General features: G+C 42.6%; 1 protein-coding gene across 2 annotated transcripts in view; it reads right to left on the bottom strand.

Annotated features, from left to right (window-relative positions):
• Nucleotides 1-12318: 12318 nt before the first annotated feature.
• The window catches only part of LOC143281607 (uncharacterized), a 36027-nt gene continuing 33345 nt past the window's right edge, over nt 12319-15000 (bottom strand). For both annotated transcript variants that reach the window (XM_076586853.1, XM_076586852.1), the window contains exon 4: nt 12319-15000. This exon is cut by the window's right edge and continues 28 nt beyond it. In XM_076586853.1, coding sequence (XP_076442968.1) covers nt 14528-15000 — 473 coding nt within the window. In that variant the 3' untranslated portion in view covers nt 12319-14527.

The raw sequence follows: 15000 nt of genomic DNA on the forward strand, positions 1-15000 counted from the left end.
TGCACCTTTTCAGTGGCATTGCTCCCACGCCGCTCATTCTGATTCCCCCAAACACAGCCACACCCGGGTTAAGTCTGTCGCACTCACATGTTTTTCTTTCTTAAGTGGTTCGTGTGTGTGTGTGTGTGTGTGTGTGTGTGTGTGTGTGTGTGTGTGTGTGTGTGTGTGTGTGTGTGTGTGTGTGTGAGTGTGTGTGTGTTTTCTACCCATTTCTGTTCCTGGAATGTGTCGTTTCAAAGGACATTGATGAAATAGGAGGAACAGCCTGGCGCAATCCCTCTTTCATAATATGTGTGGGTGGGTGGGTGTGTAGATGGGTGTGTCCGTGTGTGTGTGTGTGTGTGTGTGTGTGTGTGTGTTTGTCTTTGTGCATGCGTGCGTCTGTGTGTGCATGCACGTGTACGATTCAGGAGACACCAGGTACACACACACACACACACACACACGCTCACCCGTACACACACGCTGGCAGAAACACACACACACACACACACACACACACACACACACACACACACACACACACACACGCACATAATGAAAGCAGCATGAACATAATTTATTCCATAATCATAGCCGTGAAAAAGGAAACATAACAGCGATACCTGTAAAACAAAACAAAAACAAAAAAAACAACACACACACAAAAAAAAAAAACCATTAGCCCTTTCCAGCATACACCACGGGGGCAATGGACAGTGTCCCTAACGGTCGGCCTGTCCACCCCCCAGCGCCCCCCCCCCCCCCCCCCCAAAAAAAAAAAAAGCTTTTACGATGCACGGCGGACCGACCCCACATGTTTTAAGCTTACAGGAAACAAACAAACAAACAGCACATAATAATTAATTACACACACAACGTATTCGGAGCATGGTGGAAAAATATAATTCATATTCAGGTACAAAAATACTGTGAGTGGAGTTACTGAGCGCCAGCTGTATTATTTAATTCCTCTTCTGTCACCTGTCTTGAACTTAAGACATCACCGTATTTTAACTGAAGTCAATAGAACTGAATGTCTCCTTTCTTTCTTTCTTTTTTTTCTCTTCTTCTTCTTCTCTCTCTCTCTTTCCATTGTACGTGTACTCGCGATGAACTGGAGAAAAAAAAAAAATGTATATATATATATATATATATACATACCATGAATCAGTTTGGTAAAGAATGAGTATGGAATCTGTTTAAAAACTATGTTAAGTGTCGTCTCAAGGAACGTTTTCGCCGTAAATGAGAATATTCGCGGATCAAAAGTTGTTTGGAAATGGAAGCACAGTGGAGAATGTTACTGTTGACTTCCGTAACTCTGAAACTGATCTGGTTTCACATTTACCAAAAAGCAGGGCACGTGTTGTTTGTTTTTTGTTGTTGTTTTGTTGTTGTCTATGTGTTATATTACCAAGTGAAACGCACATGTTGTGTGAACAGAACAGCTGATATATATATATATATATACTACTTCTGAAAGGTGTGAGCTGACCCGGCCAAGCTTTCTCAATGTTTTGTAAAGAGACGCAGCACTCATCATACTGAACAAACAACTGAACAATACTCTAGCGCCTGTACATCCATACATAGTACATACAAGTTAAAAAAAAAAAAAAAAAAAGTGCAAAGTGACAAACAGTGCTACAAGGACAAAAAATCTCAAGACTAAAAAAAGCACCAGTTCAAAATCAAAACACGCGCACACAGATGGGACATGATCTTGATCTATCGATCGATGCAACGAAACATGGACGACGACGACGACGACTCAATCAAGCCAAGACAGAAGATGGGGGGAGCCTTGCACTTAGTTATCAAAGCGATGCGAAATGACGACCGACCGACAAACAGACACAAGTAGCCTCCTGACAACAATGACCAGGTGTATTTACAGCTACATACACTCCCCCTTCCCCTTGCCTTCCTCTTGACGGGGAAATAAAACTTGAGCTCAAGGCAGAAGCACAGACAGTTGTGATGCTGGCTGATTTGATTAGCCTGTTAATTAATTAAAGGGCGCCTGAGATTGACGAGGTTTTCAGGGTCTGTATAAATTATAATTATGCATTACTGCTGATTACACAACACGTCTTTTCCAACCAAACTTCTAGCCCTGATACCAGCAAACGGCGGAAGATTGGCTGTACTGTTCAGTGGTGTTTGGAAGAAGAGGCGGGATAGGGGTGGGGGTGGGGGTGGGGTGGGGGAGGGAGGACATAGGAGATTGAGGGGGGGAGGGAGGAAGTGAGTGTGCCTGCAACTACGGCGAGCCTACGTGTGTGTACGCGTGTATGTGTGTTTGCACACGCGTAGGAGTAATGCGACCATCACTTGTAGGACTTGAAGTTGAAGCACAGCACAGGACAGGAACTTCTCCCCTTCGAACATAACCATGAACCCACGAACAGAAGACGGTTTGATACGGGAGTGAGGGAGGGGAAGGGGGAGGGGGAGGGAGGGGGAGTGTCGAGGAGATGGGTGTGTGACGTTGATGGAGGGTAGAACTCTTACGTTTACTTTGAGAGGTTGATGAGGAAGAGGTGAACCGAATCGGTGACGTCATCATCGTGTTTGGACATAATGTGTGCAATAGGCTGGCATAATATGTGCAGTGGACTGGCATAATGTGTGAAATGGACCGACATAATGTGTGCAATGGACCGGCACAATGTGTGCAATGGACTGACATAATGTGTGAAATGGGCTGACATAACGTGTGAAATGGACAGACATAATGTGAAATGGGCCGACATAATGTATGCAATGGGCTGACATAATGTGTGCAATGGGCTGACATAATGTGTGAAATGGACTGACACGTGCGTGCAATGGGCTGACATAATGTGTGAAATGGGCCGACATAATGTGTGCAATGCACTGACATAATGTGTGAAATGGGCCGACATAATGTGTGAAATGGGTTGACATAATGTGTGCAATGCACTGACATAATGTGTGAAATGGACCGACATAATGTGTGTACTGGACAGACACAATGTGTGAAATGGGCCGATATAATGTGTTTACAGGACAGACAAAATGTGTGCAATGGACTGACATAATGTGTGTAATGGGCTGACATGTGTGTAATGGACCGACATAATGTGTGTAATGGGCCGACATAATGTGTGTAATGGACTGACATGTGTGTAATGGACCGATATAGTGTGTGTGAAATGGGCCGACATAATGTGTACACAGCGCAGACATAATGTGCGCAATGGGCCGACATAATGTGTATACAGCACAGACATAATGTGTGCAATGGACTGACTGCGTAAGACAAAGGAACACGGGCAGCGTCAGTCCTTGAGGACACCACTGGCATCGCCATGAACACCGAGGAGTTCAGAGAGTTGCCTTCCTATAGGATGACAAGACAAGTAGCGCAGCAGACAGACAGACAGACACACAGGGAGGAGAGCAGACCCAGAAAACCACGTGACACAGATTCGTCCCTTTGATGGTCAAAAACAACAACAACAAACAAACAAACACATACAAAAAAAAATACAGATAAAATACACCCACTCAAAAGTAATCACCACCGCCTTTTGCCGTTCAGGCATGGTGAACACTTCCTTCCAATCCTGGAAATAAGGCAGAGTGGGCCAGGAATCAAAGGGGCCTGAGGCTGCAAGGTCAGACCTCTTTTAATTAACTCTCTCCATACGAACGGCGAAAGAGACGACGTTAACAGCGTTTCAGCCCAATTACCATCATCAAAATATTGCAAGCGCAACGCTCTTATACTGAAGAGGTGAATATTGACAAAGAATACCACAGTTCTGACGACGGAAGCTAAATGTTGGGTCATTCAGACACCCACTGGACATCCGAGGGGTCTGTGTAGAGGAGAAGAGAGGACTGGCCGCACTGAGTGAGTTAATTAAAACACAGGAGGCAGCTCTCCCCCACTCTGCAGTCCCAAATACTGGATTCTCCCGCTATTACATCCCTTAGAATGGAAGACAACTCGGGGGTACACGACACCCAGCGCATTTTTTTTTTTTTTTTAAATTGTTTCACTGTTAGATACGTAACCCTTTCACCGCTAAGCTCACATTTATGCACAGGCGTGGTAGATAGAGGACCCATGTCACTGAAAGGTGACCATTCATTGGTCTGTTACCCATGAACCTACTACTCTTAATGTTCGGTGGTAGGATAGGCCATATTTTCTATACATCCCCAGCTATTCATAGCCACTGTCTTTTCTGTGTTTATACCACAAGGGAATTTTGTACTCTAAATTGACTGGTGGTGAAAGGGTTAATTAAAGAGCCCACGTAAACCACGAGAGTCGCTGGAGGGGGTGGTGTTAGACAAGTACCCAACTTTCTACCCATGTTGACAGTCCGTCAGTGGGTGTGTGCCCTGTCTACAATCTATCCCTGAAAAAAAAAAGATAATGGTGTATAAAAAATAATTTCACTTCGCAAACACGTCCACTGAGGGGACCTTTGGCGCCGTGCCATCACGTACCATGTGTCAATATTTCCAGACATTACCCCCCCCCCCCCAAAATGTCTCTTCATTCCTCAGTTTAAACTGTTTCTAAACAGGAGAATTTCATTCCACCAATGGAACAGTTTTACGAATGAGATTTTTGTCTCTACTATGTGTGCAGGGAAAAACACTGCCTCGGATCAATGCTATCTTCAATGTTATCTTCAATTCTCCATCAGCATCAGCTGATATAATGTTACTCCAGCATGCAAGTTTAAAATCAGAATACGAGTTCCGGGATTTTTTTTTTTTTTTTTATAAACGATTTTCGACTTGTCAAAGAGACCATTCACTCAACAGTGTTTTTTTCGAGAAATTTAGAATGCATATTTCTGGGAATGTGATCCAATGTGAAGGCAAATCTAGGAAAACAAGAGCTGCAGCAATAACAAAATCAACAGTTATGCCCCTTTGAATAATGCACGAATGAATGAGCACGATTTTTTTTTTTTTTTTTCCAATTTACCAATGGGCAGAACTGTGTCCAAAATGACTGTGAGCTGAAAACAGCCACAAAGAAAAAAAAAATGGATGAAGGAAATGGATGAAATATGATGACAGTCTGATACGGCACATTGCGTAATAAGACCTCTACTGAGCGTAAAGAAGATGACATCGATCATAAAAAAAATAGTAATAAAAAAAAAATATTAAAAAGATTGCATAATTATGAGTTTGACGCTGTTGTAGAGTCATACTACCTAATGGAAGTCCAACATGGCTGAGGGCCCTGAACATATTATGAGGCGGCATTCATTTACTTGTAAGGCGGATGGTCGAATTTTACCGTCATTCTGACAGTCCGAAAACACAATAATAAGACAATCATCGTGAAACACGTCAATAAAGCAACCATCATGATACAGCGTAACGAAAGCGAACTGGATAGTGCATACGTCATGATGCGCTCAGAAAAGCAATAGCGAGGTATGGCAAGTTTTCGTAACAAAAGCAAAAATTTGTGTTGTACAATGACATGAACGAGTTATATAAAAGGCATAATCAAGAAATAAAGACATAATTTTTTTTTGTGTTTTTTTTCGTAACTGTGTAGAGTTTCTTTTACAGTCACATGTATTGCATGTGACATTAACAATATTCCTCTGCCCTTTCCAGTTCTTATTTCTAAATTCCCAGACTAAAAAAAAAAAAAAAAAAAAAAAAGAAGAAAAAAAGCAACAAAAAAAAAAAAAAAAAAAAAAAAGCCAAACAATACTAAAACATTCCGTGGTAAAAGTAGCAAGTAAAATACTAAACCTACACATTTTATAACGTTTTCAAATCATGTTCCCCAAAACACTGAAAATGGGCTCTTTTTATGCACATGAACTTTCAAAATGATAATGCACATGACTTCCACGATGATAAACATATAATTCAGAGACTGTTTTCTCCGATACAAAAAAACTCACCAACTTCATGACAAATATATAATAAAAGACTATTTCTTTCCAAAATTCCGCAACAACTAAAAACAGTAAACATCATAAGAAGACTTTTTCAAAAAAAACTTCGGTGGTAAAAGATCTAACTAAACATGACACAATTCCATGGCGAACGTGCTAACGATCCCCTGTTCCTAGGCACAACTGTCAGAAAAAGAAAGGTGGGGGGGGGGAGGGGGGGGGGGGGGGGCGGGGAGGGGGGGGGGGATGAAAAAGAAAAATGAAAAAGAACAGCAGTCAATTTAGACCGGTACTTTCTAAACGAGCTCAGGTTTGTTGTACTGGCTCTTTCTTTTCGCTTGAAGCTTCTTTTTTTTTGTTAAAAAAAAAATCAGACACAAAATGTTAATATGGGGTTGTAACCAGAGTCAAAGGACTATATATATAAAAAAAAAATTAAAAAAAATAAAAAAAACCCCACAAAACTCATATAATCAGGACAAGCACGGAAGACCCGTAACTCTAAAAAGCTGCAGCAGCAGAACTGCCGCATGAATAATGTCCCTTCTCTCGCCCCCCCCCCCCCCCCAACCCCCACCCCCTCGGGCCCCCCCCAATCCCCTCCCTCCCTTCCCCCTCGGCAGGTGATTTGATTTCAAAGGGATTCCCTGCGATAGCACGCAAGACGGAGAAGTAGGTCACAGTGGAGGAATAACCACTTTATAAGGCATGCGTCGTTATCCGGTTATGTTCACAATAAATCAATATGTGCCAGTATAAACTTGTTAGTTCCGGCGTGATTATTTTAGAGTAAAACAAAACAAAACAAAACAACACAAAACAAACAAACAAACAACAACAACAAAAACCACCACACACAAACCACAAAGATTTTTGTCAGATTACTGGAATAAACCGCAAGACAAGCTAATAATAAATAACCCACCGAGCGGTACACAACAAGTATCGTTTGCTGACAAGGAGCAATTACTTCGTCCATGTGTTGTTGACAATGCAGCTGATGTCAATACACTCAGCTTAGACGACCTCGACCACCAATGGTGAAGATTGAAGTATTCAGTTTGCAATCCCCACCCCTCTACCCCCCCCCCCCCCCCCCCCTCTCCTCAATTATCCTTCTACCCCCCCTCCCCTCCCCCTCCCCCATCTACCCTCTCTCTCTCTCTCTCTCCCACCCACGTTGTATCCGATGTCTTTGCCTGTCAGGATTCTCCCTCCCTCCCTCTCCCTCCCTCCCTCCCGCCTCTTCCCATCCTCTGCTTCACCCCCCCCCTCCATTCCCCCCCCCCACGTTCCCCCCCGGCCCCCCACCCCTCTCCCTCCCCTTCCATCAATCCCATTTCTACACAACACTCCCACTAGTTTCTCAGAAGGAGGTGGCAAAAAAACCCAGCAACCTGTGTTCCGTGTTGTTCCATCCAGCCTGTAATTAGGCAGGTTAAAAAAAAAAAAAAAAAAAAAAACCCCCCAAGCTGACAAAGAGGTGTGTGTGACTCGCTACAAATTACGTGCTACGTGGCAATCTGCTCTGGCATTGTGAAGAAATAGAAACAAGACTTGAGGCCCACAGAGAAAATCAAGGACAAGAGTGCTGCTGCAGTGTAGCGGGGCGACACGTTCTCTTTTCAGAGAGCGCAGTCGAAGTTCCCGAAACTACAATAGTCTGGGGATGTTTTTTTTTTTTGTTTGTTTGTTTGTTTTCTTCAAACCCGTTATGCAAAACAATCGTTTGGCGGTACACCAATCTTCAAAATAGCGAAAGGTCCACGTTAAACAAAAATGCGGGGTTTTTTTTTCGTTTTTTTTAAGCACATTTTTACACCGACTCTCGCTAGTGTAACAGAACACAACACGTAATGTAGACACCACCTCTATTACGTAACAGTTATAAAATCACGTCACAGAGCCTCACTCTTGGTCACGAATCGACAAAGTGGTCATTACCAGTTATTTTAAAATGTGCACATACGCAAAGCGTACCAAGCACAACGCACACATTATAGTTTACGTCAACACACGACAGAGTGCATAGATATACATAAATATACACACAATTTATAGACGCATAAAGCGCAGTAAAATTTGACCATCGCTTATAATCATATTACTCTCTTATACTCTTTCGATTAAAAGTATGTAATTTGTTCTCATATAGAATGTGACGTAATCATGATCATTGATAATTTTGGCAAAACATTATACCAGCTACCATTTCTGGGCTGGTTAAGGATTTGGAGCCAAGGTGAGACGCTCATTTCAGATAACGAATCACTTCTGAACATGAAGGTAACCTGGCAAAAAAAATAAGACAAGTGTACTTCTCCACCTTAAAGACTCAACAAACTAAAATCCCATTTTGCAGATCTTTCTCTTGGAAATGATCAACTTTTAAGATTGTAGCCATGCCCTCCTTTGAATTCATTAGGTATAATTATAGCTCTTACCATTTTCTGTTCTGCATTCAGAAAAAAAAAAGGTACAGTATACAAGACAAGACAAGCGAGAAACTGCAAAGTTGTCATACCTGGACTTTTTCTTTTAATCAAAGTATCTTTAATCACAAAGTATTAAATCAACAATGAAACTTCCTTGAGTTGAATGATCGACTCGCTCAAACTCCGTGCACCTGCAGTACCGAAGAGAAGTATCGTTCATAACAAAACAAGTATTCCCTTATCTATAATGAGCAAATAACTACAAATAAAAAAAAAATAAAAAAAACCCAACCTTGTCTGGAATCTTATGCCTGCTGAAGCCTGACAATGATGATGGAGTCTCCCGTCGGTCCGACGGATGAGTAGGCAGGCAGGCTTATCTGTCGGTGTGTGTCCTCATATAGGAGAAGAGGCCGATTCTGGATGCGCAGCACTTCCCACAGATGTTGCAAGGGAAAGCGTCTCCAGAAATTGAGCCCTGCTTCCTTCGCTCACTCTTCTCCTTAATGGCCAGCGTTCTCTTGTTTTCAAACGTCTTTACGCCACTAGAGCACCGCATCCTCCAGCAAGAGCGGTCAAGGGCGTCAGTTTCCCAAGAAGCGATGTCTATGTTACAGGCTTCGAGGTTTGTCTTCAAGGTGTCCTTGAAGCGCTTGCAGGGTCTTTCAATTTCGAATTTCGCGGTGGTCTTCCTTCAGCTGGCCATACAGTAGCATCTTCGGGATCCTGCTGTCTGTCATGTGGACAACGTGTCAAGCGGAAGCCTGACTAACAAGCACAGTATATATATTTTTTTTCTCTCTCTCTCTCTTTTTCTTTTTCTGACATTTCGGATCAACAAATTCCTTCTCCCCAGTCACCACACCTTTCAGTGTGCATGACAGTCTCTATTCAGTGCTGGTTGACTATAAATCTACACTCAGTTCTGCAACTCACGAATACACTTTATGCCCCATTTCATAAATCACGAATACCATCTCATGACAAGGCAATCAAAACAAACATCTACAAAACTGTGGTTCATCATTCCAGACTAGATCATGCATTCTCCTTCGAACTGAAGCAACATGGATAGCTAGCCTTACGCTGTGTAAACTGTGGGTGTTAAAAACTCTTCATTACAGTTTGCTGAACCGCGTAACACATACAGACGATTTGACATCCTCTTGAATTAAACAACAACAACAACAACAAAATGCAACTGACAACAACGTGGTCCATTCTCAATTTGTCCTCCACAACAATTCAAAGCAAAGCTCTTATCATCATATCCAAAAAACACACATCCCACTTTGAAGGCAATCAGCAGTGCAAATGCTCCATTATAATATAAATCTTGGAAGCATACATCATGACATGGCAAGGCTTGTATGGTGTCATTATGATTCTCAACTCCTCTCTGTCTCTCCCCCACACACTACAAGAGGGTGTTTTTTTTCTCTCTCTCTCTCTCTGTCAAAGACACGCAGGCAGCAAATGACGACACTTAAACGCACAATATTGCTCTTCAGCAGACTACATAAAGCAGCAGCAATTCTACAAGCTTCGATGTGTCACGTGACATGTATCACTGAATTCAGAATTCTTCATAATCTGAATCCAATGCGGATGAGTGTTTCACCATAAGCATTTTTTCAACAATAATAAAGCCAGACGTCGTCCTATGCATAAACAACTCCAAGTACTCAAGCAAGGCGTCACTGAACACTGACGTAAGCAGTCATGACGTGTTGTAAGCAGTCATGACGTGTTTTGAGAAGATTAGTCTTCTGTTGCTTGAAGCACAGCCACTGGTACATATCAGGGCTGAGCAATTGTAAATATCGGTCGTATAGAACCTGGGGAAAAAACTGAAAAGAAGAAGAAGAAGAAGAGAGAGATAGAGAGAGAGAGCAACTAGAAAATTGGGCAAAAGTCAGCACTTCTGGGCACCTAAACCGAGGGGCATGCCTCTTACTTGGACCATTCCAACGCCTTTTCAGTAGAAGATTAAACAATAATTCAATGAATCAAACACAAACATTACATAATAAAGTTTGTAGGCTACAATATCAGGCATACGAAACCAAAAATTGTAAACGTGGAACTTCACAAGTTCCATGCACACACACACACCCACACACACACACACACACACACACACACACAAAGAAGTAAGAATGTCCAATCACCAAGTCGAAGAAAAAAAAATGGAAGGCTCTCTAGTGAAAAAAAAAGAAAGAAAAAAAGATGAATAAACCAGCGTAGATGACAAGAAGAAAGGGAGAGACAGCAGAAAGTATAGAGAGAATGCCCAGAGACAGCAGGAAGTATAGAGAGAATGCCCAGAGACAGCAGGAAGTATAGAGAGAATGCCCAGAGACAGCAGGAAGTATAGAGAGAAAGCCCAGAGACAGCAGGAAGTATAGAGAAAGCCCAGAGACAGCAGGAAGTATAGAGAGAATGCCCAGAAAGAAAGAAAGAAAGAAAGAGAGTGACAGAAAACAGGAAATTTCTGGTGGCACAGAACTTCCAGAAGGTGGAGGTAACTGGTCATAGCGAAGAAGAAGAAGCCCCCCCCCCCGCTCCCCCCCCCCAGCATCCCCCCTCAGGAGGGGGTGGGGTGGGGGTGGGGGGTGGGGGGGTGGGGAGTTGAGAATAACAACACTCTTACAATATTCTACACTGGAAGCGCTGGAGTTTGTACAAGCCACGACAGTACAACTTGCCTGCGAACAGGTATTTTAGTGCAAAAGACTAGCAATTGTGTGTGCAATGACACGCAATATCATCGACATGTAACAAAAAAAAAAAAAAAAAAAAAAAAAGCACACATACACACCTAATATAAGCGCTTAGCAGTGGTATGACACAGTTCACCTAAGTAGTTGTTTTGCATATGTCATATCAACCATGAAAGGTCACTTTATTCCGCGGGTTACTCTTGCATACAAGATCATTCATAGGACTCATTTCATCTGAAAAAAAATTCTGGTCCAACTAAACTGAACTGAACTGAACTGAACTGAAGTGAACTGAATGACCTCACTGATGGTGCAAGGCATTTCCTTATCAGGACAGGAAAAGAAGAGGGGTAGGGGGAAGGAAGGAAGGAAGGAAGGAAGGAAGAGAAGGAAGGAAGAGAAAAGAAGTAGAGCAAGAGTGAAGGAAGAGATTAGAGATTCAGAAGGAAAAAAGAGTACAAGTAGAAGTGTTCGGGGGTGATGGAAAACAATAATCGCAAAAGGAATTCCTTAAAAAAAAAAAAAAATAAAAAAAAAAAAAATCAGAACACACACGGTTCATCAATGCCAACATCATAATCATTATGGAAAAAAAAATGTAACACTCCTCTCTTTGACACAATATTTACCATCCTTCAGGTTCACGCCACAAACTTCATCAAAAAAACAACAACAATATTTAAGAGAGAGAGGGAAAAAAAAATAACAACGAAAGAAGCACATTAGTTAACACTGCATGTATCCAAGCGGAGTTGTCCAAAACAGAAAGGAAACATTCATAACGTCAGTCGTGGCCCCCATATACATCGCATGGATTGTTGTTGTATCTGAAAACGGCGTTAAAAATATAGCTCATCTCTCGGTAATGCTGATTGATATAAAAGTGACAGGGTCTTGCTTGTACAGGCCGTGTCATCGGACGTCTTCACATCATCAGGACAAACATATAGCTAGACATTAGAGCTGGACTTCAACAGTGTATGCAGCAGACGTCACTGGGTCCTGTGGACCACGTCACTGAGTTTTGTGGACCACGTCACAGAGTCTTATGGACAACGGTATTGCTGGATTGGTTTTGTCAGCAGACGTCTTAACATCCATGCCCGATACATACACCTCTATAAATGTTTGTCATATATATATAATTATTGAGTCATGCGCCTATTGTTCAAGATCAAATACGTTATTTTCTCAGACAAGCATAGATCAATGTCAGTTGCTTCTTGAGAAATACATGGATTCAAGACGACTTGGAAGAGGTTTTTTTTTTTGTTTGTTTTTTTTATTATAAAAAAAAGAACAAACTCAGTTCTGCATAAAATGGAAGAAGAAATATTTCTCTGGTACACACAGATCAGACAGGTAATGCACACATCAGTTTGTAAAGCTAGATGGAAAAGCAAGACTCTTGCATAGCTTGTTGTTTTTTAGTTGGTTCTTTTTTTTTTTTTTTTTAGTGAAGACTTGAGTGTTCAGCAACCAGATAGCTACTGTGCACTTTCAGCACCAGTTGGTCTTTCCTCATACCGGAGTTCAGTCTTCCCTTCACACCAGAGTTCAGAACACAGCGACCTGACTAAAATATTAATCAATGCATGAGCTGTATGAACAGATAACATACATGCCGTAGGCAAGCCATCAAACATCAAAATTTGCAATCTGTTGAGTGGGTAATACAAGTCAAAATTCATGTAAAAAGGTATGGAAGCATATCTGGAAAAAAAAGTTTGTCCAAAACAGTACAAAATGAAGAAAAGAAAAGAAAAAAAAAACATATATAGAAATAGTAAAAGTCAGCATATGTCAACAAATATGTAGAGCGTTATTTATAGCAAGGCATTGAAGTTGTAAGTGAGCACATGGTACCGAAACAAGCGGAGAAGACACTAGCAAAACACATTACGCACACATATATTCAGCATGCCAATAGCTTTACAGCTCAGTACAATGGCACATCTACACTACATTCATACAATATTCAAAACAACATTCAGCAATACATACACACTGACAAAATTGGATTTTGTACACTTTTCCACCTCTTGGACAGAACAAAAGAAACACAACGAAGTGTGAATCAAAACTAAAACATCCCGGTCTCATGAGCGGGGGAATAGGAAGGAATATGAACCCGATATCGCTGAAATCAATTGATTTGCTTACTGTTGTCTGGTCATGCCTACAGTTAGCACTTCTACAGACTGGTCATGAGTAAGTCTTGATTTCGTTCTACTGTATACCATGTGTCTTGAACAGGAAACACTTAGGAGTTTTGGAATTTCTTAAAAATTATGAAATGTTCAAGGATTAGACACATACCTTGATAACTGTGGGAGAAAAGCGTGTTTCTGATGACTTTGTAGCAGCTATAGACATTCTGCATGTTTGCTGCAGCAACAAAGTTCAACTGGTAATTCAAAAGAGTAGCAAGCTAAGCAACCTGTAACAGGGACTCCTTGTTCTGTGATGATAAATAATTCTTGCGCAATAAATAATGGACTTAAAAAAAAAAAAATCAAAGTTGTATTTAATGTGGATTTACCTTTTACACTAGCCCTTTATAATTCTAAACAAATGCTGCACCTGCTGGTCTGAAAATAATTGAATGATTATTCCCCATGAGACGGATTTAATCAAATTCCATGTGTAATGGATTTTCTCCATGTAAAAATCAAAGTACAACTGTACATGCACATAATACAACGCAAAATACAGTTGACGAGACAATACCATAAAAATCAAACGAATAGCTTCTACATTGAACATAGTGCAACTGACTAGAAAACATGCAAAAAATAATGTCACGTCTGGCAGAAGGGTTGAGATTGCTTGTTGGGAAGTTTTGCCAGATATTTAGCAGTCAGCTGGCCAAAAATTTATTGATCAAATTGACATGTAGGACGTCTTTCCAAGGTGACCAAAATAAAATGTGGCCATTGTTGAGGCTTTATTTGCTAAAGTATTCATATCCTCACTATTGTGGCATGTGTTCTTTTTCTCATTCAGCTTTTGAGTATGGAATAGCAAAAAAACGCCTGGCTGAGTCAGCTTGTTTTCCCAATTTTTAGCTTTGTTTAGTAGCCTAGCGTGAGCTCAGTTTGGATTAGTTTGCGCAGTTCGGCCAGCTGGGTTCCTAACCATGGACCAACCCATGTCCAAGGTTTCACGTCCTACACCATTCACACGGCCTTGTTTCAAGAAAACGAACCCCATTAAAACCTGCGTTTAGAAGAATGAACCAATCAGCAAGCTGGGTTTTCACTGGATGGACTAATTATCGAACAGGTTTCTTTTTACATGATGCACCAATCAACGAGCCGGGTTTCACGAGATGGACCAATCAACGAGCTGGGTTTCAAGCTGATCAAGCGAGCCGCTGGCCAACAGAGGAACGACAACGATGTGTCCCGGTCGGGAAGACAGCCGGTCAGGAGGGGGGGGGGGGGGGGGGGGGGGGGTGAGCCGTGGATCAGAGCGAGATGAGCGTAGGGGAGCTGACGGTCTCCGACCCACTCTCGCTCTCACTCCGGTGCAGCTGGCTGGCGCAGGAGACCCCAGGACCGGCGCTGAGCGGCGTGAGGCCCGTGGACCCGTCCACCAGGCTGTCCAGCCCCGTGTAGGTGAAGAGCCCTGAGGACGGCGTGGACAGGGGAACCCCAGCTGGGGCACAGGACCCCACCTCGGGCAGCTCTCCTCCTCCTCCTCCTCCGTTCCTCTGGCGGTCCAGGGGCAGGCTGGTGGGACGCGAGGACATGGGCGCCAGGTGAGCGGAGGTGAGGCCGGCTGCAGTGTGGGGCAGGAGGCCGCTGTCTGTGGGCTCCGCCTTGATCTTGATGGTGGCGGCCCCGGGGTCCACCTTGCACAGCGGCACGTGGGCCTGCAGCAGGAACTCCAGCTGGTCCTTCTGCTGCTGCAGGGACTGGATCTCGCTCTCCAGGTCGC

The sequence above is a fragment of the Babylonia areolata genome, chromosome 4, assembly GCF_041734735.1.
Source record: "Babylonia areolata isolate BAREFJ2019XMU chromosome 4, ASM4173473v1, whole genome shotgun sequence".
NCBI lineage: Eukaryota > Metazoa > Mollusca > Gastropoda > Neogastropoda > Buccinidae > Babylonia > Babylonia areolata.